The sequence below is a fragment of the Calonectris borealis genome, chromosome 12 (assembly GCF_964195595.1).
Source record: "Calonectris borealis chromosome 12, bCalBor7.hap1.2, whole genome shotgun sequence".
Classification (NCBI taxonomy): domain Eukaryota; kingdom Metazoa; phylum Chordata; class Aves; order Procellariiformes; family Procellariidae; genus Calonectris; species Calonectris borealis.
In genome coordinates this window covers 12,591,272-12,617,072 of record NC_134323.1, presented here as the reverse complement: position 1 = coordinate 12,617,072, position 25,801 = coordinate 12,591,272, and the positions used below count along the sequence as shown (strand labels likewise).

Here is a 25,801-nt window from a genome sequence, read left to right as displayed (position 1 = left end):
AACCACATACATTACATGAATATGACTTTTGTCACTAGCTGGTTGTGCTTTTAGAGATCCACATGCTTATATTAGTAATTACAGGTGTTAGTATATTTACGTTGTGTGTGTTTGTGTATAAAGAGTATAATATAAGTATACTTTTTTTTAATAATAGCAGATTATCCAGTCAACATCTGCTCAAACTGTGAAACGAAACCCTGCTTGCCAGACTACCCAGATTAGGATGCCAGTGGTAATAACTCAGACCATTAGACCACAAGGTATGGGTTTAAATGTTTTAGTGAGATTGTTACCTTTGTATGAATTTCATTGTGATTACAAACTAGTAGCATGGGAAAAACTTACAGTGTTGACATTGGCAGGCTTGACATTTATTTTTTACTTCATACTGGCTGAGGAATGCATGTTTTCACTATGCAGTTTCAAGGTATTTCAGACCAACACAGTGAAATGTTTTGAAACAACCTCAGGACTAAACTCTCACATGCTTAGCTCCTTACTCAGCAGTTTTTCATGGAAAGTTCTGAAAGAAGTCAGGAACTTGACTCTTACTGTCCTAAGCTCTAACTCTGAGCCAAGAAAGAAATTCTTCATTTTCTCCTGAAGCCTAGAGGATGCCTCAATTTAATCATTCTACTTTTAACTCTTACTCCTGAAGCGGAACATGATAGTCACTGTCTCTGCAGCTACAGAGGTCAAGGTAGGAGTCCCAGAGAAAATTCTCAACCCATGTGCTTTTTTTTTTTTTCTTCTCCTGCCAGTGTGTTTACTCTTTGGTGAGGTCAGAGGCTGACTGCAGCAACCTTATATGCCATGATTAGCCAAGGGAGCAAGAGGTGTGGTTTGTATATAACTTCCTCATCTGTCTGTGCACAGGTGGATTAATGTCTAGCTGATAGATCCCACTTTTAAAGAGGGTTCTTGAAGCCTTCTTACTTTCTAATAAATATCCATTTGTTTCTTTCCACCACTAGACCTGTTAGGCTCGGTTTTTATGTTTCCTGATTATGTGCGAGAGTATCTTTTTGGATGTGGGCATTTAGATGATTGAGGGTTTGTAATGGAATACAGAGCTTGTCATCTATAGGTGTTGAATCAGAAATCAAACTAGTTTAAATGCACATAAAACTAGTGCACTATTGCTGCCTATTTGACTTTATTGCTTGGTCTTTTCTGTTCTCCTTGGGAAAAGAAAGAATCAAAACCCCCAGTGATCACAGTTAATAGCAGTCGATGTTCTACTTGCTCTGTTTTCTTCAGAGAATCCAAAGGTTGAATGGACATGGAGACCAAGCTGTCACTGTAATCTTGTAGGCTGTTTTTCCAAGTTAGGAAGAAATACATTTACTTGTCATGAAAGGTGTATATTTATAGCACTGATACTCATGTCCTGAGTTTATTAACAGGGAAGGTATTTGGCATCTTACAGCATGAACTTTCACTTCTGACTAACGTGTCCGAGGGTGAAGGCTGATTTAATTTCTTTGCTTGTTCAGTCTCCAAGTGGTGAATGTCAACAGTGTGCCAAGAATTTGCATTATACTGGCATGTGTCTTTTAAACAGTGGATTCAGAATACGAATTTATTCATGATAGCCATTGATCAGCCAATGAAATGCAACTTAACTGGCAGTTTGGCTTAAGGAAGACAATGGTTCATAAAGGCCAATTCATGCAAAGCCCTGCCTTCAGGTGAGCTTATTCCTATTTACAAGCTTGTTTAAGCCCACCACTATATTGTTTTAATTACACAGACAAAGCAAACAGAAATTTAGAAAATATCCCATTGTAAAACCGCTCATCGTGCAGCCCACAGGGTTTTCCCGCTAGGGAAAAGTCTGCCTGTGTGCTTGCAGCTCAAACAAGTGCCACTATGGCATACTGTCAGATACCAGTTTATTTTGATCTTGATATATTGTTAAAACTTTCTACTATAAATACCAGTATAATGATATTTTATACTGGCCTAGGTATTCCTGTAGAAGGAGGTAAGATATTGGAATAAGGACATGGTCTATATAGAAAATTACAGTGGTGTAATTTTGTCGAGTGTGACTTTTTAAGGATAATTACACCACAACTGAGCTGACTTCAGAATGGTGCATTTTCCTTCTCAGATAGGAGTAAATCTCTTAGTGTAATGTATCTTTACATTAATATTAATGCATCCATGTAAACAGACTGTAAACAGACTACTTTTTAAAACAGTAGTATAGATAAAGTTGGCAGGCTTTAAGGACTTCTATATTAATGAGTTTACTTCCACACCAGGGGAAGTAACACTATAGTTATTGCATGAAAAATTCATGCTCCTTTATCAAAGCACTTATCAGTATAATAATCAGGTGACTTGCATCTTATGGATGGGGGAATTGAGTCAAAGAATAAAATAATTAGCCAGAGTATTCACTGCAGCTGCTTAACCTGTGCAGAAAAACAGCTAGGAATTTATAAGCTTCTAAATTGGGGCTTATTTCTCTGGATCATGCTACATAAAATTTGAAATGAGGACCCAGTGGTGAAAGACTCTGTATGTCATTACTAATCCCATGAAATACCTAAGCCCACAGGTGATTTTAATTTTCAAAATATGCCCTGCCTCATAATATAAATTGGTGTTTTAGCCTTATTTTGTGTCTGCTTAATCATGCATAGCTGTGATTTAAACCAGAAAACTTGTGTGTCATCCCAAAATTTATATTTACTTTGCCAGATCCATTTCAGTAGAATTACATATATATGGGGTGAAAGAAAGTGAGACTTAATTTTTCCGTATCCAGTGTAGACATACTGTTTTCCTGAGACGAAGAAGTTAACTACTCTGTTGCTCTACATTTCTGGGTTTTTTTTTTTTTGATCAAAAGTTATCATCTGTAGAAAACAAACCATTGATACTACTGCTAAAGGAATATAATATTAATTGTGGAGGAGTGCCACTGTTACCTTAATTTTGCCATTGCAATAATTTTCAAGTTTAACACGCTTTTAATCTCCCAGATGTTAATTGTAGAAAGTAGATACCTGCTGATTTTTATTATTGTATTATTTCTTTCCTTCCAGTTCACTTAGTAGAAAAGCTTTCCATTAGTTCATCTGAAATACATAAATGAATTGTCTGGTCCATGAACTAATGCTATCTGTGACATCTCACGGACCTTGAATATCCTGATGACAAAATATTTCTGTTCCTCAGGCTTGGAGCCTGAAGTCCTAAATCTTGTTTTGTATTTGCTAATGTTGAGAGTCCACACAACAGTTTGTTTGTACAGATTGAAGAACTGAACGAACACTGTCACATTAGTGTTTGCTTTAAGATCATAAGTAGAAGTTGATGAAGATTTCAGAATAATAAAAGTAATGCTGGACTCGTTCAAAGCTAACACTTTTGTTTTAGCAAAAAAGTATTCTTAAAAGGATTTGTTGGGATAGTTGTGTTTCATGTTTTTATAATTCATGAAAGAAAAATAATGTAACTCTACTAAGGTTCATAACATGCAATTGATATGCAATTGAGTCATAGATGTGCAGGAATAACTTTCATGTACTTCTCAAAGTCTCAAACACTACATGTATGTAACGCTCAATAAAATTAAGTGATATACAGGAAAAAGGTGAGATCTTTTATGTCAAGTAGACATACGAATTAACTATTTTCACATGCCAAAACACAGGTGGGATTAAAGGAAACACAAAATACAACCCCAGTAAACATGTGTTCAAGCCGTAAAGAAGGGCTTACTCCAAAAGTTTCATTTGTCAATGCTTTTTCACTTGCATACTGATACAATGTTTTTAATAATAATAATACAGGTCTGTTGATTTACTAATTAGCAACATAAATTTGTAATTATTTTTAGTTAGATTTTTCCAAATGTCAGAGAGGAATTAATATCTATTTTTTAATTTACTGTCACAAGAAGCTGAATGTCCACCACACTTCGGCTCATTTAGAAAGCCCAGTTTTACTTCTACATATAGACCTGTAAAGTCTAGATACAGATATGAATTACTTTTAAATCATCGTTTTCAAAATAAGAAAGTAAAAGACAACCTTTATGAGGGGGGGGTATGTAAAATTTTACAAAAGTGTTTTTTCTTTTACATACAATATAAAACATTAAAAAATATTTAAAATAATGTTTTCAACTCTGAAAATACATGTTTTTCACTGCAACAAAGAACAATGACTATATAAAAAAATGTAAAAAGCATAGTTAATACCCTGAGTGACTGTGACTTAAAGCATCTGTATTAAGAACATTTAAAATTCTGCTTCTTTATTCTGTGCAGATTATCTAGAAAAGTGGTTTACTGGCAATTGCAAACACACTTATAGCCATTATGTATATTATAACTAGTTATGGCCAATGGTTTTCAGTTTTGGAATCTTCAGTATTCTGTAAATATTGAACAAACTGTAATGTTAAATAAATTTTGTATTTTAAATTGTTCTTCTTCAGCAGTGTAATCTTTAAAAATAATAACTTCCTTTGTTTGCAATTTACAGACAGTTAAATTTAGTTCCTGGACAGAAGGTTCTTTGATGTAAATTGTCTAAGACAGCTCATAATAACATTGCTTGGTGTTTTTCAGGCACAGTAGGGAAGGCACCAACAATACAAGCCAGCAAAAGTCCTGGGGGCTTTGGTGTTCAGGTCTCTGCAAATCAGAAAAACAAGCTGAATGACCCTGGAGGTGGTTCTTTCAGGTAAAAAAATAAAAAAGAATAAAAAAAAAAATGCAGGGGGGTGGCTGGGGGGAGGAATCTTAAATATAAAATAGAATTTAGAATTGGCTTAACAGCAGAGGGCAGTGTTTTACAATAAACAATAATTCCTGCATTTTCTTACTGTGATTGGATGACAATTTTCCTACTTAGTTCTATTTTAAAAAAAGGGAGGGGGTCATATCTTGAGGATTTTTCTCTAAATGCACTTTTTAATGTTTAGTAAAGCCTTCAATTCTGTGGATTATAATAAAACTTACGGTAATGGAATTATGTGTATGAAGTTGTAAAAAAAATACATGGTTCATTTTATGTATCGGATTCTAACGTTCACATGAAATGTATCTTGCTGAAAAGATACTAATTGTGACGACAAGGCATCCTGTCAATAGGCTTCTGCAGCTAAGCTGCAGCTATCCCCTCATCAGCATAGAGAAAATACTGTATGGTTTTGGTAGTGGGTTTTGGATTTTTGTTGTGTGTGTGTGTAGGATTGTTGTTCTTGGTTTTAAAAAGAAGACATCGCTGTCTCTATTCTTAAGTAGCAGAGGTTGGGGCATTCTGTGGGTCCCTGAAGTAATCAGGTGCTGCGAAGGTTCAGCACAGTAGCATTGATGCATTGAGCTGCTATACCAGTTCTTTTGTACTTCAAACTTTTATTTTATATATATTTTGGATATTTTTACTCTTTGTAGTGAAAAGCTAATCCTATGTTTACTGCATTTTGCTTTTGCTACCATCATTTTAATTTTTTTTCCACTGATGAAACTACTTTTTTTTTGTTTGTTAAATGACAAAATATTCCTAGATTTTCATTTTCGTCCTCTGGAATTCTTATGTTGCTCTGACATCATCAAACCAGTAATTAATTTTCAGGCTTATGCTTTTGCAGGTGAAGTAAAAGAGAATTTGTAGCTCTTTGAAATATCTCTGCTTTGAGGCATGTCAGTATTGCAACTAATAGCGGTAGTACTTAGTATTAATCTAGAAGCAAATAATTCAATTTTTTATTTTCCAATGCTTTTGCCTCCCACTGAGTATTTAAATGATTTAAAATGTCTGTTGGGTTCAATTGTACTGTCTTAATAAGTATTTTTTATGTTTGTAAGCAACATGAGCATTTATTCTTCGTTAGTATAGCTTTCAATTTTACATACACCAAAAGGGACAGCATTTTTTTAACTGGATGTTGTAAACTGTGCCAGGATTGATTCTTGCATTCACTTAGTTTATACATAGAATATATTAGGTTAGCTGGAATTGTTAATTTTCCCTTGGGGAGAAGCAAATGCTTAAGGCACTGATTGATAAATCAATAAATCTTTAGTGAGTTTGGTAAATAAGCTGTCAAGGGTGTATGTCATTTTTCCTCTAGAGAACAAATTTTAGTCAGAATGAATGTGTTTGTTTCCTTGCATTGTTTTCTCCTTCAAAATAGTAAGACACAAAGCTGCATTTAAATAAGTCCATAAAATTGCAAGGATTTATTAAACAGCAGCAAAGATCAAGCTTTTTCTTGATATCTTAACAAAGAATTCAGTTGTTTGCATATTTGTATTTCAACCCCTAACCTCTCCTGAGGACAAATAGATGTCTGACTATTAAGCCTAAAGGCACAGAGCTGGAAATCTGTATTAATCCTCTGAATGCTGACTAGTTTTCCCCAACATTCCCAGCGTGTGTGAAGAATGTGTTTTTAGCCAGAAGGCAAACTGGCATCTAAAGCAAAGCAAGAATTTTGAAAAATAGTTGTGTTATGTATAAATTTATTTTGCCCTTAGTGTTTTATTATTGCATATTTGTTTCATTATTTTATATTCTGCTTTCTTTAAAATAACTTACTTGAGCTTTTCACTCTTGTGAGCAAAGTGTTGGTCACTAGAAATGGGAATGTGAACTTTGTTATTTTCAGTTTCTTCTTCTATTCTGGACTGTTGGAAATACAGGAAGGAATTACATAAAAGATGTAGCAATTAGGAATTTTGCAAATTACAGCTTAGCCTGTAATGTCAGCATTTATTAATGAACTGTAAGACTGCTTGCATGAGTTCACTGGATATTATAGTAGCTGTTCTATGACGCAGAGTTTTCAACCCAAGACTTCTGCAACGTGAAGTTGTTGTATTCATGAAATTTTATGTCACCTTTTTTGGTACTAAAATTTATTGTTGCTAAATTTTTCAGAGAGAACTATAGACAACTCCATTTAGTTGACTTTTCAACTATGTTTATACCTAAGGATGGAAATTTGAATTCCATTTTTTGTAATTTTTTGTTTGTTTGTTTTACAGTAGAGGTCCAGACTTATATTTGTACCATTTATAGTCCAGTTAGAAGTTTCTGTAGTTGGGAGAGATGAAGCAGAAGGCTCACTGAAGTCTGCTAGGGGCCTGCGTGTTTGGCTACAACTGCAGCATACGTCATCATCTAGTTTGGTAACCTCAGAGCTCTCACTAACATAATCTACCACTGATGACAGTGAAAGTAGAAGACTCTCAAAGTAATTATTACCCATAGTTCAGATTGTGGCCAGTATAAAGAACTAGTGGAAACATTTGTTCCCCCTGATATTGAGTCAGAATAATTTCAGTTGAAAGGGACCTTGGGAGGTCAACTAATCCCACTACTGACTCTAGCAAGTTTGGTTAGATCAGGGACTTGTCCAGTTCTACATATCTCCAAGGATGGAGATACATGTTTGTACTCTTGTATTATCCTACCACTTCCTAACTGTATTGGGTAAGGCTCAGTAGCATTGCATGTAAAATGAGGCAAGAAGTGGACAGAACCATTCCCTTAATGTGTGTGATAATTATATGCTTGCCATAGTGTACCAGGTAGCCAGAAGCTCCTTCCTTTTCACCTTTCTTGTTCTGAAACAGTATTTCGAAGTTGTATATAACTCTTGGAGCCTGTCTGTATCAGGTTTTATACAGCTAATGTGATGGGGTTTTTTTCAGAATCAGTTCTATGAAGTGACTGAGATCATTTGAAGCTTATCTCAGTATTCGTATTCTATGCTTCTGACTGGCAACATTTTAAAGTAGAGTCTACCTGGGAATAAAAAATTTGTTTTCAGACCTCTTTTGCCTACCCAAAAGAATCTGTTGCCTGTTATTTTATTTTTATTTTTAAAAATAAAAGTTTAATAACATAGTTCTGGCAAAATGCCTCAAAATGTATGATGTTACATCTAATAATATGCAAAGCAGCCTGTCCTTTAAGGAGAGATAGAAAGCTAATGTAGGTGTTAAATGGATAACTTCAACGTTTTCATCTCCAAATGGTATATGATGTAAAACCTTAAGCTTTAAGTTTCTTTGTTTTTCCCAATAAGTAGCTCAAGCTATAAGGTCATCGTGTATTTTTTCCATGTTTTTCAAAGTAAAGAAAAATGCTGACCACAAATGTGGTATGTTTTGTTATCCCTTTTGCTTATCAGTGAGAAGATCCAACATAGACCGTGAATGAATTATACGACAAAGCAGTATTAGGGAGAAATTTCAAATTGAAGCTTGAAAGTCAGAATAAGCATTATAATAAATGTGTGTGAATAGAATTTATGCCATTACAAAATGTAAATAGTAGTGGCTGTTACTGTAGTTTCAAGTCACCATTTATATCCAACGTATTGTTGTTGATCTCTCATCTTTTGATCCATGGAATTTGTAGGCTTGCTCAGAGTCTTGCATATGTAGGGATTTTGCCCTAACAACATGAAATTTCACTTTTGAGAGAGAGGGGAATCAATAGTATAATGTTGTCTCAGTTGCTTTATGTATTCTTATAGCTTATTTGGGAGCAGTTCAGTATTGCAGATTTGGACTTCATTGGCTCAACTCTTACAAAGTGCATGAGAAAGAAGAACAGTATGCAATTGTGAAGTTAAGATTTGTTCATAAAGAACATGCTACCAGATTTTCATAATGGCTTGTCTTAGTTTAAACAAAATCTTTGAAGCATGTTACAGACAACTGTGCAAATACTTTGTTTTTTCTTTCTTATTTTCAAATAAGTTTTTTTTTTTTGTAATTGCATGAGTGTTTTTAATGAAGAGGGGAGGGAGAGATGTTACAAGAGTTTGAATTTAGGAGGAAGAATTGAACTCTTAGACTACTTTAAGATGTAGCTTGCATTTGGAAAGAGTTTAAGAACCCATGCTGTCTTCTTAAAAATAGCATACATGTTGGAATGTTAGATTTATCCCATAAGACTCAGAATTTAATTCAGTAAAAACCAGAAATAATTACTGAAACAGTATAATTAGTATAAGCACAGTAATATATGCCAGGAAATCATGCTGGGATGAAAAGGGAAAGGTAGACAGTAATCATCAATCTAGACAACCACTGGATGGCATCTTTGTTCCATGGAATGACTTCTGAAAACTCACTCATCTGGACTTAAAAGTTGACTTTTATAGGAAATGGTTTGGCAGGAATGCCAGCCCTCTTTATATATAAACGTGTGTGTGTTTCAGTATCCAAACCCAAGCTCTTTTTCGAGATGAAGTTACTCAAAGTCAAAAAGGATATATTAATAGAGTTTTTCCCATTAGACTGAAAAAATTGTAGTCCCAACTATGATTAAAACATTTCATATCTATCTTCCATGTAACATTTAAAAAAACCAATAGATGTACTCACAGATAGTAGATTGCCAATGTAAGATGGAAGGAAATTATTCTGTCCAGGAGTTACCGTGATGGTCTTTGCTGTTGCATTGATTTTGATTATTTCATTGGTATCCTGGTTTGTGCCCAAATTAGTTGTCTATTTTTATTTCAGACAATATTTGTTTATTTATAATGTGGTCACAGATCTGTTCTCTAAATGAAAATTGAAATAGCTAAAATGCTAAGCAGAAAGAAGGTAAAAGATTGATTGTACTTTCTTCAGCTCTTAAGCAAAAGTAGAGATAAGTATAAACTTCTCTTAAAAATTGTGTTCTTGAAGTCAAGAGTGCTATCTTGATTTTTGTATGGATGATTGCTTGAGGGAGATGAAAGTACCTCAATCCTGGCAACCTGGTCTGGAAATTCGGGATTGAGACTGTATTACTTACTGCTAGCCAAATTGTGCATAACTGTGTGATAAATCCTTGCTAAAGCAAGTGGGATCATGGGGACTGTATATAGAGTATCCTGCTCAGTTAATATTTTATCAAGATCCTTTGAGTCCTTGTGCGCAGGTCCCCTTCGCAGGTGGTGGTGCCCAGGCACTGCTGGACCCCACAGGGCAGCAGCGCTGCCTTTGCACCCACAGAGATGTGAGGGTCCACTGGGAATCAATACTGGATTTTTTTTTTTTTAGCTGCACAAGCTGCTTAATGTTTTATAGTTTGGTCGGTTTTAGCTTTATTTGAAATTCTCAAGTCTGTTTTCCAGTAGCTTCCACTATCTTACATTATTTTGAGTTTTGTTATGATAACTACCTTTATATGAATTTGGTTTTGCCATGGTTTAAAAGGCCTGCTAGATTTGGGCCTTGGATTACCTTGGGTGATACTCATTCTATTTCAAGTGTTGAGGTTTTTAACCCCCAAAATCTTAGTTTTTCCCCTTTTGCAGTTTTTGTTGCTGTTTTTCACTTGTATCTTTTGAACTCGTCACTGAATATTTGAGTTGCTGTTAGTTGTTATGTGGCCAAGTACATTTATCAGCTGTGATATTTGGGGACAGTTTCACAACTGGTTGGACAAGGCCAAAGAGTAGTTCAGTCATCTATGCACTGAATGCATAGGAGCCCAGTTTCTTCATGGCAGCTCTTGTGACCCTCCTATGAGTATCACATACCTACCACGTGAAATGTAAAAATGCAAATCCTTTAGACTCAGCATGAAAACCATCAAGGCAGGAGATCAATTTTGAGACACTATCCTCAGGAATCTCATTCTAAGAGAAGAAATCAAGTGCTTAGCACTCGTGGAAAATAATAAAAGCTCATTTGTGTAGCGTTTTTCTGACGATCATTGTAAAATTTTCCATTTTCTGCCTCAAGTGTTCAGCACATTTCTCCAGGTTTATACAAGCAAAAATCCCTTCTTAACTTCTTCCCGCAAAAGAAAACAGAACCAATATCTAACAAGCCATCAAAGTCTTCCACCAAAATTGGCTGCTCTAGTGCAGATACAAGGAGAGTATGGGAGGACAGGGAGGACCTAGATTATGGATTTCTAGATTTTTCTCCTATTGTTCTCAGACCTTACTTGTAGCTTTTGTTTTTTACTGTAGGCGTTAGACTTGTTACAAGTGACAGAAAGTATTCTAGGGTGCATAGGATGACATCTATGTAATAATTTTTAAAAAAATCTTTTAAATTAAGCTTTTATTTGTTTGCTTTATGCAGTAGTAGAAGTCTGGACTTGGATGTACGTGGATCTTTTCCATATATATATTCTCAAAAGTTGTGTAATCGCTCCTAGAATATGCTGAAATACAGTGTTTGTGTCAGTAGAATCACAGAATCATAGAATCATTAAGGTTGGAAAAGACCTCTAAGATCATCGAGTCCAACTGTCAACCCAACACCACCATGCCCACTACACCATGTCCCTAAGCGCCTCATCTACACGTCTTTTAAATACTTCCAGGGATGGTGACTCAACCACTTCCCTGGGCAGCCTGTTCCAAGGCCTGACCACTCTTTCAGGAAAGAAATTTCTCCTAATGTCCAGTCTAAACCTCCCTTGGCGCAACTTGAGGCCATTTCCTCTCGTCCTGTCGCTTGTTCCTTGGGAGAAGAGACCAACACCCACCTCACTACAACCTCCCTTCAGGTAGTTGTAGAGCGCGATGAGGTCTCCCCTCAGCCTCCTCTTCTCCAGACTAAACAACCCCAGTTCCCTCAGCCGCTCCTCATCAGACTTGTGCTCCAGGCCCTTCACCAGCTTCGTTGCCCTCCTCTGGACACGCTCCAGCACCTCCATGTCCTTCTTGTAGTGAGGGGCCCAAAACTGAACACAGTATTCGAGGTGCGGCCTCACCAGTGCCGAGTACAGGGGCACGATCACCTCCTTGCTCCTGCTGGCCACACAATTTCTGATACAGGCCAGGATGCCATTGGCCTTCTTGGCCACCTGGGCACACTGCCGGCTCATGTTCAGCCGGCTGTAATAGCTCCTAAACAGAATGTGCTAAAATTAGATGGTTGTTTCCACAGTTGAGAGTCGTACTTCATAGAGATAGGAGGTAAAAGATACTTGGGAGATACAGGTGTGGAAACTCAAATTTGTTAGTCAGTACTTCCTCAAGCTGTTAGGAAGGGTATTGCAGGGCAAACAGTGGCCTGGGAAGTGCTGCCATCGTCTTCTCAAATGCAGCTCATTTTTCTAAAACTAGTTGACATGTTCAACTGATTTTTGTATGTTGCCAGAGAAAATACCAGCACATATTCAAACCACACTTGGAACCCAAACTTACCTGTGAATGCATCATGGTCAAAGAATCTTTCCTGACTATTGCTGAAAATGCTTTGGTGCCCATTTTGATAGGAACTTGTGAAACAGCGCAGGATTCCAAATTCATGGTTTTACCTTTAATATCTGTGGGGTTTTTAGTTATTTTATCATTTTACTCCTAGTTTTCAGCATAAAGAGAATAGCCAAATGCTCTGTCTTTAGTGGTGATCTTTGCCTTTAGTTTCCTGACCATCCTGGTTTCATTGGTATCACTGACTCTCAGATGAAGAAAAGATACCTCTGTCACACCTTCTGTTACAGACAAATTGTCCTGCTTCTAAAGTTTTCCTAATGTGATCAGAGAAATATTTAGTTATTTCTGAATCTCGTGGTTGTGCCTCAAGTTGGCCCAGCCACCAGGCATGTTGCACGATGATTACTTTTGAAGAAGCAGATAATATACAAAATGAATATGTCACATGCAGAATTATTTTCATTTGAGTTTTTTTTTTCATTATAGAGATGATGATGACATCAATGATGTTGCCTCTATGGCTGGCGTTAATCTTAATGAAGAAAGTGCCCGAATTATGGCTACCAACTCTGACTTGGTTGGAACCCAGATACAGTCCTGTAAAGATGAACCCTTTCTTGCTGCTATACCTCTACATAAACGCGTACTTGAAATGGGTGAGAAACATGTGCTTTCCTTTTGATAGTGTTTCATTTGGAGTTATGTGATTCTGAGTAACAGAATATGCTTAGCACTTAAGATTGTTTTTTTAAGCATATACATATGATTTATTACATAATTTTGTATTACTAAACTTTCAAGGTTTTTGTGATAAAAGTAACTTAGATATCTGAAGTTGGAAAAAAATAGTATACTGGTACTTTTATACTTCATGCTTTCCCCATGTTTTTTATATCCAAGGATCTCAAAGCTCTTTGCAAACATTAATTATTTCTCACAATCCCCTTTCATGTTTTACACATGAGAAGATTGAAACAGAGAGGTAAAGTAAGTAGTACAGGTCACAGAGGACACCTGTGAATAACATTTAACAGAATGTTGAAGTTATCTGTCAAGATTTTCTTTCCCCATACAAACCAGTTATTCAGTTCTTAACACCTGCATCTATTTAAGTTCATAGTGATTTTCTTATAGCATTTTTTCAAAAACGTGTATTTATTTATCCTGGCAAAAAGGTGTATTTATTTATTCTGCCATTTGAAAATAGAAGTTAAAAACTTTAGTAGAAAAAATAACTATTCAAAATCAGTGATGTTTTAAGGTTAGTATGCTCAGAATGTATTTTATATTACATACTTCATTAATATACTATGTATGTTCTAGTACCTAAATGTATCTTTTTCAACATAATTTTGGTAATATTTTCAGAGCCATCAGTGTCTTAATTTACTAAGCTCAAATTGTTTAGGGGCATAAATCATGTATTTCTTTTAGAGCTATGCTTACGTCACTAGTTAAATTTGTAAAATTTTTAGGGATCTAGTTCTCGTAATTGTAAAGATAAGGCCAAAATCTTGTTACAAATCAGTACAGTTAGGTTTTTAAGTCATGCGGATACTTCTGAAATGTTATTTGTGTTTATGTTCATTGAATTAATGGAAGCCTTTTTATATTGCAGTTGCAGGCAAAGTTCTTCATTGACTTATTGTCAAGCTTCACTCTTGTATTTTAATTAGTGCCCTTTTAAGTTCTCATTCAGAGAAATGAATTATTTTGCATGCTATAGTTATCATGTTGCGATGATGTGATGATGGCATTATGTGATGCAGTCTGGGAAAGCATGTGTGCAACGTTTTGTGAGATGGCTTGCCACTACCTGAGAGAGGAAGCCAGCAAGGTTTTAATGAAATTTGTTTGAGAAACTGTTGTGAGGGATGCTCACATAGTAGTTTATGCAGGTGTAAGAAAACAAAAAGGAAACAGACATAAAACTGTTAAAAAGAATGGGAAATCAGTAATGAATTTGCCGTATAAGCCTTAATGAACTGTCTGGGTGTAACAATTGCTGCACAACATGAAGCTGTAATTGGAAGTGCAGGACTTACAGGAATCTGTACATACTTTAAGAGCCACAGAACCCATCACACTATTCATCACTGCCTTTTGGGGTTTGCTCCTCTGAGGAACAAATCCCTATGGCTGTTTTTGAAGCTTTATTGGCTTTGATAATTGAAATGAAACTTTCAAAGCTTTTAAAAGCAGCTGCAGGGATTTACTTCTCAAAAGCAGTGAATCCAGAAGAGCGGCCACTCCTACTGATCTCCTGCAGCCACTTTTAGAGCTTTATTTTGGCTTTACATGAAGCCTTTTATAGTTTTGAAAGTGGCTGTGGGGTTCACTAGTGGCTACTATCTGGGATCTATGGCTCTTGAGGAGAGAATTCCTTCAGCTGATTTTGAAGTTTTAGAAGCTTGCTTTTCACTGTGTGTGGCCAGATTTGTTGTTTGCATAGGACCACACACAAATTTAGTAGTTTGTGCTACTGGGCACTTAAAATAACGACATTGTAAGTTCACGACAAAACTCAGTCTTACCATATGTTGCTGTGCCTAGACACACCAGGACTTAAGCAAAGGAGGCTGTGACCTTCTCAAGCACAGTAGGAGAAAGAAAGTATGTTATGCGAGTCCTCATTCTTCTGTTTTTGTTATGCCTGTTGACAAATGAGATAAAATAGATTGTTTCTTCTTATTTTTACCTGAACATGACTTAAACAGACCTTATTTTCTACCTTTAAATCTATTCATATTTAATGATCACTTTAGTTTTAGGGCACGTTTTTAATGTTTTAGTAAAAGAAAGATTTGTGTTATGTACAGTATTAGGAAACTGCTCTTCTCTCCTTTCTCAGAAGCTAGATCTTTCAAGTTTTCTGTAATATTAATCTCCTTCTCTCTTTTCTAAAAGAGTAAGAGCTCTGTCGAGCAACTCAGTTGTGTTCCCCAAAGGCTGTTTCAGAGATTGTGCTTCCATTCACCAGAGTCAGAATATAAACTGCTAAAGTGAGAGCAGATGCTTTTCAGTCTTCGGCAGTAACCACCAGCCAAATGCCTCAAAGTTATAGTGAAAGAGGTTTCTTAATATATTATACGTTCTTATCTCTACTGTAACTTGGCAGTGTTATCATCCAAAGTTTATTTTAAATCTGAATGACTAATATTATTATTGATCCTTTTAAATGGAAGAAGTAACTGAAAGGTAATTCATGCAAAGATATTCATCCACTTCCCACATGCTTCCTTATCCAATTTTGTATCTAGTCATCTTTGGCTGGTAATCATTGCCATTTGTTCATGTAGGAAGTCAGGGCTGTGACTGTTTCAAGTTCTTCCTTGATGCAAAATCAAGAGTGGGTATTTCTTAGCAGATAATGTATTTCTTTTGCTATTCCATTCAGGAGCATAAAACTTTAAACCCTGATCATTCTATGTGACAGCACAGCACAATGAAACATATGCAAAGAGTTGTAAGGCTTTTGTTTCTCTTTTTGGGAAGTTGAGAGGCAGAGGTTGATGTTCTTCATGCATTAAAACTTTCTCGGTCTCTTAAAACTTTCTAGGTCTTTAACTTTATTAGTAAAATGGGTAATATTTCTTAAAGGGCAAGATAAGCCAATTAGACCCTCATGAATAAATAATGCTGAAAAATCCTAGCTTTTTCATGTGGTTTTATGGGAAAGAAACAAGAAAAATAATAATTTGTAATTGTTTCACTTTTATTCATTCATAAGCTATTTCTTCGTGGGTAAGAATGCTGTATTAGGTTTTAGAAGCTAGTTTTTAACATTCTGAGCTTCCACTGTTTACCAGAAGGGGCAACACTTTAATGAATAAAACAATATGACTTAGCAGGTTGTTTTAAGCATGACAGTTTTCTCTGGTTTGTAACCATCTTGTGAAAATAGACACTCCTTGACTCAAGAATTACTTTATTACAGCATTGTTTCTGAGAGCAGATAAGAATTAGGCTGCACTTTATTTTCGATTTAATATTAGTGAAAGGTAGCAGGACATGGTGAAGGATGGGATAAAAGGTGACTCTTTTTATATTGCCTGATAACTAAATCCACGGAAAAAGGGAACAGATATGTTTTGTACTTTCCTGAGAAGTCTTCTGACTGAGAGTTGGTGGTCTCTAGAATCTCCACTAGCGGTTCCAAAAAAACTTTGCTTTATATTTTGTGATCAACAGGGCACGATATCCTCACAAGCTTAGAATCTGCAGCAGCTTACTAATTCCCACAGCTTTTGTTTTAATTCTAACTGATTTCTTCTACAACCAGATGATGCCATTTTGCTTTTACTTGGCTATCCCTAAAAAGTTACAGCTTGTGGAGAATTTTAACCGTAAATTAACTGTCTTAATGCAACAATAATGAAACATAGTTTGGCATACTTTATTCTTTGACTTAGATTGTTTCTTTCTGTCTTTCTCTTCACTTTCAGTGTTCTTCACCCAATTTTTCTACTTCAGTTTTTATTGTTACAGAGCAGTGGCTGAATAGAATAATTACAAATGTGACATTCTAAGAAATGTGGGACTGGTTTGGCCATATTGAATACATTTTAACTGTCCATTTTGTATTTTCAAATTATTTTTACTTAAATATGTATGATAAAAATGTATTGGAGAATCATCAATGATATTTTTATTTCACATTCATTCAGAATTATCTTTACATCTGCATTAAGAAATCAAGTTTTCTATAGCATGATTTTATGAAATACCGTATTTATGTCTGTTATCTAGCATTGTTATAAATTTCCTTTGGAAAAAGTCTATTACGTTGACAACATAGCATACACCTGCAATATTTCCTATCACAGAATTAGTAGTGGATTCTCTTGCGTCATCCAAATAGATTTTTAGACTAGAACACACATAGTGGTGCAGGCCAATTATGAAGCTTGAAAATGTGCTGATGAATCCAAATTCTCCTAGTCCAGTAGTTAAAAGGCCTACAGTCTTCCTTAAAACAGCTTCAGAGAAACTCGACTTGATAGAATCAAGCCACTGTCTCTGTCAGTGTAACAGTGGTAGGGTTAGGCTCAGCATAATTTATAGATTTACCTTTTTGTTATTTTACATGTAATATATTTTTAAATTCTGTCTGATGAAATACTGATCATTGTTCTGCCTTGATTGTTTCTTTTTTCAGTCACACTTGAATTGCATGTCTGCTATAAAAGTGCACGTTAAAACATAAGAAAATAGCTTATCTGTGTTTTCTGTATTCTGGAGTGTATTGAATCTACTATGTGGTATCATAGTGGCAGCCCAGTTATATGCATATGTATATATTTTAAATAAATAATTTGAATACTCTAGAGGGCATTTTATTTTGCTAAACCATCTAAAACCTGATTGGGATATCCTTCATGGAACCAGGCCAGTAGATTTCAGGGCCTCTATTTAAAGCATTTGTTACTAGTTTAATAAGGGAGTCGTTCTGTCATCCCCATTTAATCTGTTTGTTTGTCAACAGTTGTATTCATGTTTGAATGAGATGAAACTGTACTATTGATGATTGCTCTTTCATATACAGAGCAGTTCTAACATAAAAGTATACTTATTTCTCTGGTTGGTTTACTTTAGAGGGTTTTTATAGCTGCTTAGATTACAGTTGTTGTGGATTCTGAAATTCTGAGCTATCAGATTGACTGTAAACACAATTTTTTGTCTTCACTGCACTTTTTGTTGATGTGACTTAGTTGTTTTCATTGTTGACTTTTAACTTTTTATCCATGAGTTGATTTGTCTTCAGACTGAAATATTCCTTTTAATATCAGTTTTTCCACCAGCATCTTTCTGTCAGGATGACCTCCTTAAATACCTGTGGATATAACTCTTGATTGTGTTTGGAGGTAGTTCTAACATGTACTTGTTCTTACGTATAGCATTTTGAAGTCTTGCATTGTCCTAATGACATGCTTGGTCCACTTGAACTGTACCTAGAGTGGTGTTTTCTATGATTCTAGTTGCTTTTTCTCAGGAAAAAAAAAATCGTGTTAGGTATTGTATAATCCAAATTGCAAGTTATTGTGCATGCCAAATACGTTGACTTTCTCTAGTTCCTATAAACTTTGGTATATCACCTGCAGAGATGTGGTAGGTGTAGAGATGTATCTACATTCTGACATCTGGAATAGTTCTGTAACTTAGTGCAGAGTTAGGGTTTTTTTTTCGTTTGTATAAAACAAGCAATTTGCTAGAAATTTTATTTAGATTACGAGGTGTGCACTGCTCCCAGTCTTCTTATTAATGTCCATAGTTGTGATAATTTATTTTCTTATGTTGAGATTGGAGTTTATTGTACATCTTCAGTAGAGAATCTGGTTTTATATTCCAACTTAATCAATTGCTAATGTTACAATATTATAAGACAATTATGTGTTATTTACATGTATTATTTCCTTTACAAAAAAGGTGGGAATACATGCCCATCTTAGTATCAGCAGCAGTGTTGCCAAATAAACATAACCAGTAAGTATTTCAGCAGAATGTTAAACCGTATTGTTGTTCTTTCTTTAATAGGTCCATGATTAGACTTCCTGTTTCACAAGATGTCCCAACATGTGTTGGAATGGTAACTTCAGTACCACCTGAGAGCTTGGAGTCTGCCTTTCTGTGAAAGGTAGGGCAGCTTCTGTTCAATATTTTTTGTGTATTTCTAAGGTTTTCTTTTTATTAATCTTACTGGTTCTGCAGCACTACAGAATCTGAGTTATGCTTTTAGCAGTATCACCTCTAAGAGCCAGAACTGATGTTATTTCATCAAGCAGTAATTTCTCAAAATAAATGTAGATATGTTCAAACTATGCTTATTTATGAAGAAAATTAAGCTGTTTCTTCAGGCATCATTTTCGAAGGTTTTACTCCAATTGAACTGAGAGCATGACCGTACTATTTGCTCCCAGAAGTATTTGGAGAGTTCAAGTTTTGTTTTCACCATAATACCTTGCTTCTGTTTTATGAATGTAGTGGAATAGCCTTCTTTAAAAGGTCTTGCAATTTCTGGCAGGCAGTTCTGACCTTCAGGGTCTACCAAAATACATTGCCCAGCCTCAGAATAAATTTGTATCTGGGAACTGAATGGCTTAAATTTCTTGGTCTCTGCAAAGGAGAGTAAAATTGAGATCATCATTCTGTGGAGATGCATCCCCTACCAGCTTCATTTATAAAGTCCATCTCATAAAGAGATTTCTGGTAATAAATATTGGATGTAAAATAAGAACAATAAAAAGAAAACCTTAGAGAACCATTCAATATTGCAATAAAGCTGACTTACGTTATCCCTGTAGGCAAACTCCATGCTCTAGAGGTGGTACTAATGTCCCCAACTCTCAACACATGTTGGAACATCTTTGTGGAGGAGGAAGTCATTGATCAGTGAGCAGCATCTTCAAGGATCATTTAAGGGGGAAAAAGTAAAAGGTAATATTTTCTAAAATATGTTGAAATGATTGTTCATTACGTTTATTTGGCAATCCTGCTGCTCATACTAAGGTTGTAATGTTCTCATTTCTTAAAATTACTGAAAAACCTCATAAACTTCACTTTAGTCTTTGCTTCTCTCATGAGTTTGAATTGCATTTGTTAGCCTCCTTCATGTTGCTGAGTTTACTGCATACAGTCCAGATTCTGCTATAACTTATTGACAATTGGACACTTTTTTTCAGTGGTTATAATATGGAGAGTTTAGTCCGCAGTTTAACCAGTTTTCAGTGTCTAGTGTTAAATAAAATAAGTCGCAGCCAAATGTTGCAAAGTGTTGAACTGGTACAAAGACAAGTGGTAACGAAAGGGTATTTGTTTTCAAGGAAGTAGCTGCAACACTGGATGTTGTGCCAGATGAGGTACCACCATCTATTCTTGCACAATAATGTAGAAGTGCAACTTTAATATCAACTATCATAAACTACAGCTATTTTGACAAAATCAAATGACCATATGTGATCTGGATAAACTTTGTAGTGGTGATGCAAGGATTTGGTATTGATGAATGTGGCACAATGTCCTGATCTTGACAACTTTTCCGCTAATTCTGGACATACGCAGATGAAGGTGCTGACATTTTGAAATTCAGGTTATGGTCTTCGTTCTACCCTTCTGGTATCCTTTATAATTTTCTGTATTCTTTGTGCATATCCTTTCTGAGTGACATGCCCATCCCGCCTACTTAAGATGAGGCCTCATGTTGAGCTAGTCTGCCTCGTATCAGGCTTGTAGTGGACAACAGTGATACCTGTTCAGACATGTCACCAAGAAGACTTTTATACTGTCAGAGAGATGGCTTCTCCAGGAAAAAAAAAAATGCCAAAATGTCTGCATTGCTTACAGAAGTTGCTTTAAAAGAACAGAAGTGTATAGGCAAATTCTTATAGTTGGTATTCCATTTAATCCTTGTGTGGATGTGACTGAGAGTGTGTTCTGTTACTGCGAGGACTATGTAACAGGATGCTGGCATCTGTGCCTCCACATGTGTTTGTCATCTCTGACATTCTTACAATAGTTATTCTCCATCTCTGTCTCACCTGACATACTCATAATCATATACTTCTTGTATTTAAGCCTGAGGTCCTGTAATGGTTTAGTATCTTTTGATCTTGGGCTTAGCCCAAGAAGCACATTCTTCTAGCCTGCATGAAAACAGACAGGGGATAAATCCCCGACCAACAACTTCTTCATTGTTTTCTTAAGGATTCTTACTAGTGTTACTGCCATATTAGTTCTTTCTCATCTGGTCCCTTTAACAATCTCTTGATTTGATTCTGTAGTGAGTAACCAAATACAAAAGTGCATTGAACCATGTGCTATTATTCATAAAAATAGTGAACATATTTTCCAGTTCTCTACAGTCACTCTGTGTTTCTTCTTGAATGTTCCTGAATGTCTTTGGACATGCTTATTACGTTGTATTGTATTTATGTTTTGAGAAAACAAAGATGAAAAAAAAAAATCATGTAACTGTAATCTGTATATTCTCATTTGGCTTGCTGAGACCTGCACCTATTTCAGTTCTCATCCCCTCCTCTGTCTTCTACGTTTTCCTCACGCTGTTCAGTTGCTGCAGCACAGGTTACTAGGCTTATAGGGTAGGATCTGGATGTAGTTCTCAAAAACTCTCTGACCTTCAGTGCCTCCCTTTTAATAACGTCAGCATCCTCCCTTCTTTTAGGATATACACATGAAATTGCACAAAAGTAGTCTTAAAGAAGAATTATTGAAAGAGAAGGAATTAAACATCAAAATTAAGGATAATGTGTTTCCTTAGCACATTGAGATTTTTATTTCTTCTAAAAGAAATTAGGTAATATACATTTTAGTTACAGAAAAAAATAGGGAAAAGATTAATAGTAGTAGCTTCTTTTCCTTCAGAGTTTACATTCTTTCTGTCCTCTCTGATCAAGCTGTAAGGCTTCCTTGCTGTCTGAATACCAAGTATTCTCTTCTCCTAGATACATATGTTCATGTTCATGCTTCCATGATTTGTGGCAGCTCCTTCCATTTTCCAAGCCTCCACATACCTGTGCATAGTGTTTTTTGGTGACTAGCTTGGTTCTGTTAGAGACAAACCACTAAGGATAATAAAAAGACTCTTCAGGGATGATTAATAGCTACTACCTTTCAGCTGTTTAATTACCTAGCTTAGAGACAGAATTTTGGAAACTGGATTGTCTGGTTATATATATTTTAGGTCAGACCTTTTCTCAAATTAGTTCTTTCTTTTTGCCAAAAAGTATGAATTATGTGTGGGTTCCCAGACTTACCCGCCTGGTTGAGAATTCTTAGAGAACTGAAGGCTTTTTTTTGTCATTCTTACATGACTTTCATCAAAAAACACTAATCGTATAAGTAGAGTTAAGTAGGATTCTTGAGAAATTCTTTTTCTACTTGATGAATTTTTTTGTCCTGCCCCAAATCCCACCAACTTGCCTAAGAGCTTTGAATCAGCACAGAAAATAGGATCAGGCATTTTGGCCTGGGTTGCACATAGATTTTGCATGGATACAACTATTTGTCTGACTCTGTTGTGTTAAAATAATTATACCAATATGACCCCTAGAATGGAGCTATTTTTCTGGTTTTCCCTTTACAAGAATTAGGGATATCAAACGAAATTAGAAGATAAAAGTTCAAAACAAGCAAAAAGGGGTATTTTTTTTTGCCAGGTGAGTAGTTAAGTTGTGGAACTTTTTTTTTTTTTTTGGATGTTGCAGATTCAAAAAATTACTTGAAAAATTAATGGGGAAAAGCTTCCATCCTGACCTAATAGAGAGACAGATAAGATCCTCTAACTTAGGATGGTCATAGGCTGTATATTGTCGCATAGTTATCACTGCACACTTTTTTTTTTTTTTTTTTTTAAATAGTCTTCTGGCAGCATCTCCCACTACTGCTGTTAGAGAAAGGATGCCGGGCTATATTACCCAGTATAACTTTTCTTAACTTTTTATACAGTTATATAAATACATAACTATTTATTATAGTAGAGTTTGTACTGAATAAGTTAAATCCACTGTAGTACCTGAAACAAGCTTTATGAGTGGTTTTGTAGCAGTGCATTCACACTACAGAGCTTATGAGTCTTAGCTGAATCTTACTTTGCTAAAATAATTTGGTTGCCATTTACTTTGGAGGGAGCAGAAGGAGAAGAGAGTATTAAAATTTGTGTAACATTTATTCCTTTAGGTTACATTACAATTGTATGACTGGTTATCTTTTTTCTGCTGTGTCTTGCACTGAAATGGCTATGTATTTTGAGGATTTTAATCTGTAAGTTTGGGATTTATTAAATTATTTTTAAAAAGTAGCTGATGTTTCACAAAATGCTTCTTGGCGAATCATCTGAAGGTAGGTAGTTCTGAAGAAGTATAGAACAAGTACTACACCCAGCAAGCCTTGAGTTCTCAAGAAGACTGTCTGCTTTTATCCAGAAACCGGCTCATGAGATAATTTTTATCCTGTGAGAGGAGGAATGTTCTTTTACAAACAAGCTTACTGAAGTAATTAATGTAGGGTCTTCCGTTGTTTTGTAAATAACAATTACATGGTGATAAAAAGTAATTCTCTTTAACAAAGTCAGTTTATTAGATATGAAGGTGAACTGGAAGTATAGTGTGTTGAACAGTATCAGATAGTGGTTTACAAAATCTTTCCCATTCCAGCTCAGAGCTGTGGAATATATCTTGGCCATCTGCCCCTCACAGAGGAGTGCTGGTTTGTACCTGCTACAGGGAATCGTCTACCAAATCTCAAAGCACTTGGCACTGATTCTCTCTAGTTTGGCAGGAAACGCTCCCTAGCCTGTGGCTTCCCTAAACACACTCCAGGTTATAGGTTCCTCAGAGGCGCCTGCTCAAACGACTTCATTTGGATTGGCTGTTTTTGTGAAGGTAGCAACTAAAGTTTTTTGGTTTCTCCTTTCTTCATCCTGTCTTCCAGCACGAGACAGACTTAACAGTACAGCAAGTCAACGTTTATTAAATTACTGATGCATTTAGTTAGTAAGACTTAAAGTGAAGCTTTTATTTAAAGGACTGAAAACAGAAAATTGCAGCCAAAATTATCATACTGTTTCTTTTGCCTGGGATCACTAGGTTGTTTGCACTATCACTCTGTTTAACAAGCTTTTCCTTCAGTTTTTAATACTTAAAGTCTGTGTGGGGCTCTAGTAGCCCCGCCAAGACAACCCCAGGGTATTTTGTACCCAAACAACCTCCTCAATTTTTTCCTTTGTTATGTTCCATCCCCCATTCTCTAGCTTAATATTTAAGATTGGGGTTTCCCTTTGATAGCAATATGAATGCAGTATTGATGGATGACTTTGTCTGAGGACACTACTATATGGGAGGTGTACCCCATTCTTAAGTCCCACCTAATTAGATTGGGACAAGTAAGTTCAGTAATTGCCATTTATGGCTCCTCAGGATGCCAAGGGCTCTTAGTATTTCCCCTTTGTTTAGTCAGCCTGATACTTAAGTTCTGTTGCTCAGTTTAGAATTACTAATAATAGTATTAGACAAAACACCTATTGCTTTGTGTTGATTTCATGACCTGCTTTCTGTAGAGACCACACATGGTGTGTCTTAGGACATAAAAATATTGCTTGTCTAATTTTAGAAGGTGAACTGCTCCACCCTTTCCCCCCAATTTTTTCAGCTGTTAGTCTCCAGAAGTTCCTGTGAGTCTTGAACAGTGACTACGTAACTGATCATGTTGTATTTAATTACATGTAATTTTACGGAAATCAAGGCGTTTTAAATGTTTAACTGCTGACACCTACAGCAGAACTATAAAATCATTGGTTTCCCTTATGCTATTGAAATGGAGGAATGGAATTTATTAAAGAATTGCGTAGTTTGGAAGGCTGCAGAAATTCAAGTGGTAGTTTTTCCAATACCTTGCTTTTCCTGATAGGAAAGATTGCGGAGGGATGAGCCATGTAAAACTGTGGTGGTTTTGTTGGGATAAAAGAGGAAGGGGACTTGAGCCTAAAATTGTAGATGCAATCCAAGGCACAGCCTAGTACTTACTGTGCTGTGGGGATGAGGTAGGTAGGTATACATGACCAGATGCATCACTGTTGCATTATTCTAGATCTGATGCTGTTGAATGAGGTTAAATAAAAGTTTAAACAAATAATGTCCCAGATTCAAGGGGGATGGACTTTTGTGATTAGTTTCCATCTTGTAGTATGCAAGCTAGCTGTAACAGCAGAAGAGGCCTGGACCTAGGAAGTCTGGTTCCAGTGCATCTTGGGCCAATATTTCATGCACAGAATTTAAAGCTTAAGAAGTTGCTCCTCCTTTTAAGATGATAGCAGAGAGTGCTTTCTGCAGTTCTGGCTGACCTGTGATTAGGGTAAATAGAGAGTAATGATGCACTCTCCCAATGTTTCTGTTGAAGGACAAGACAAATTCAAGATCTAAATACATGCTGTTTAACTGTTTAAAACCAGTCCTTCAAGGTTTTTTCTGTTTTGAATGTAAATGTAAAGAGATTTTATACAGGCACTCAATAATTTATCACATCAATAATCAGAGAGAGACCTAATGTTTTACAAATAATTTTTTTTATCTTTGATCTCAATCCTGTCAGTCCTCTTAAAGTATAAATTATTAAAGTAACTTTTTGATTCTTTGAAAGCCTGTCTGCAAAGATAGTATTTTGCTTCTACTTCTCAAATAGGGCAGTACTCCTCTTACGATTTATTTCAGTTTGTTTGATCAATAAAATATAATTAAACTTTTAAAGTGCAGCAAAGCCAGTACCTTTCAGATAGCTAAGCAGATGATAGCACTCTTCAGAATTTTCACTTTTTGGGACCTGAAAGTTTTCAATGACAAGGTTTAGGTGCTTTTATATTTGTAAAAAAACAATCTTGTGCTAGTGACACATATGCCAATATCAGAATAATATTGCTGAACGTTTTTTCCCTCAAGGTTTTTGGAACTTATGTACAAGTTCTAACTTTATAGAAACTCTATTGCAATATCTCAAAGTTTTAAATAGAATGTAGTTTATTTGTAACAAAAATATTCTAACAGTTATACTTCCTTTGCATGCTGTCTCGTATGCTGTAGATCTTTATTAAATGCTGTTTGAACCATGGTTTGCTATTAAAGCTTCCAAACATGT

At 35.7% G+C, this 25,801-nt stretch overlaps 1 protein-coding gene across 1 annotated transcript in view; it reads left to right on the top strand.

Moving 5' to 3' along the window:
* LOC142087288 (transcription initiation factor TFIID subunit 4-like) overlaps positions 1-25,801 on the top strand; it is a 149,144-nt gene that overhangs the window by 34,315 nt on the left and 89,028 nt on the right. The window contains exons 8-10 of the mRNA XM_075161381.1: positions 158-263; positions 4,596-4,710; positions 12,647-12,816. Of these exons, the coding sequence (XP_075017482.1) occupies positions 158-263; positions 4,596-4,710; positions 12,647-12,816 (391 nt within the window). The remainder of the gene's footprint in view (positions 1-157; positions 264-4,595; positions 4,711-12,646; positions 12,817-25,801) is intronic.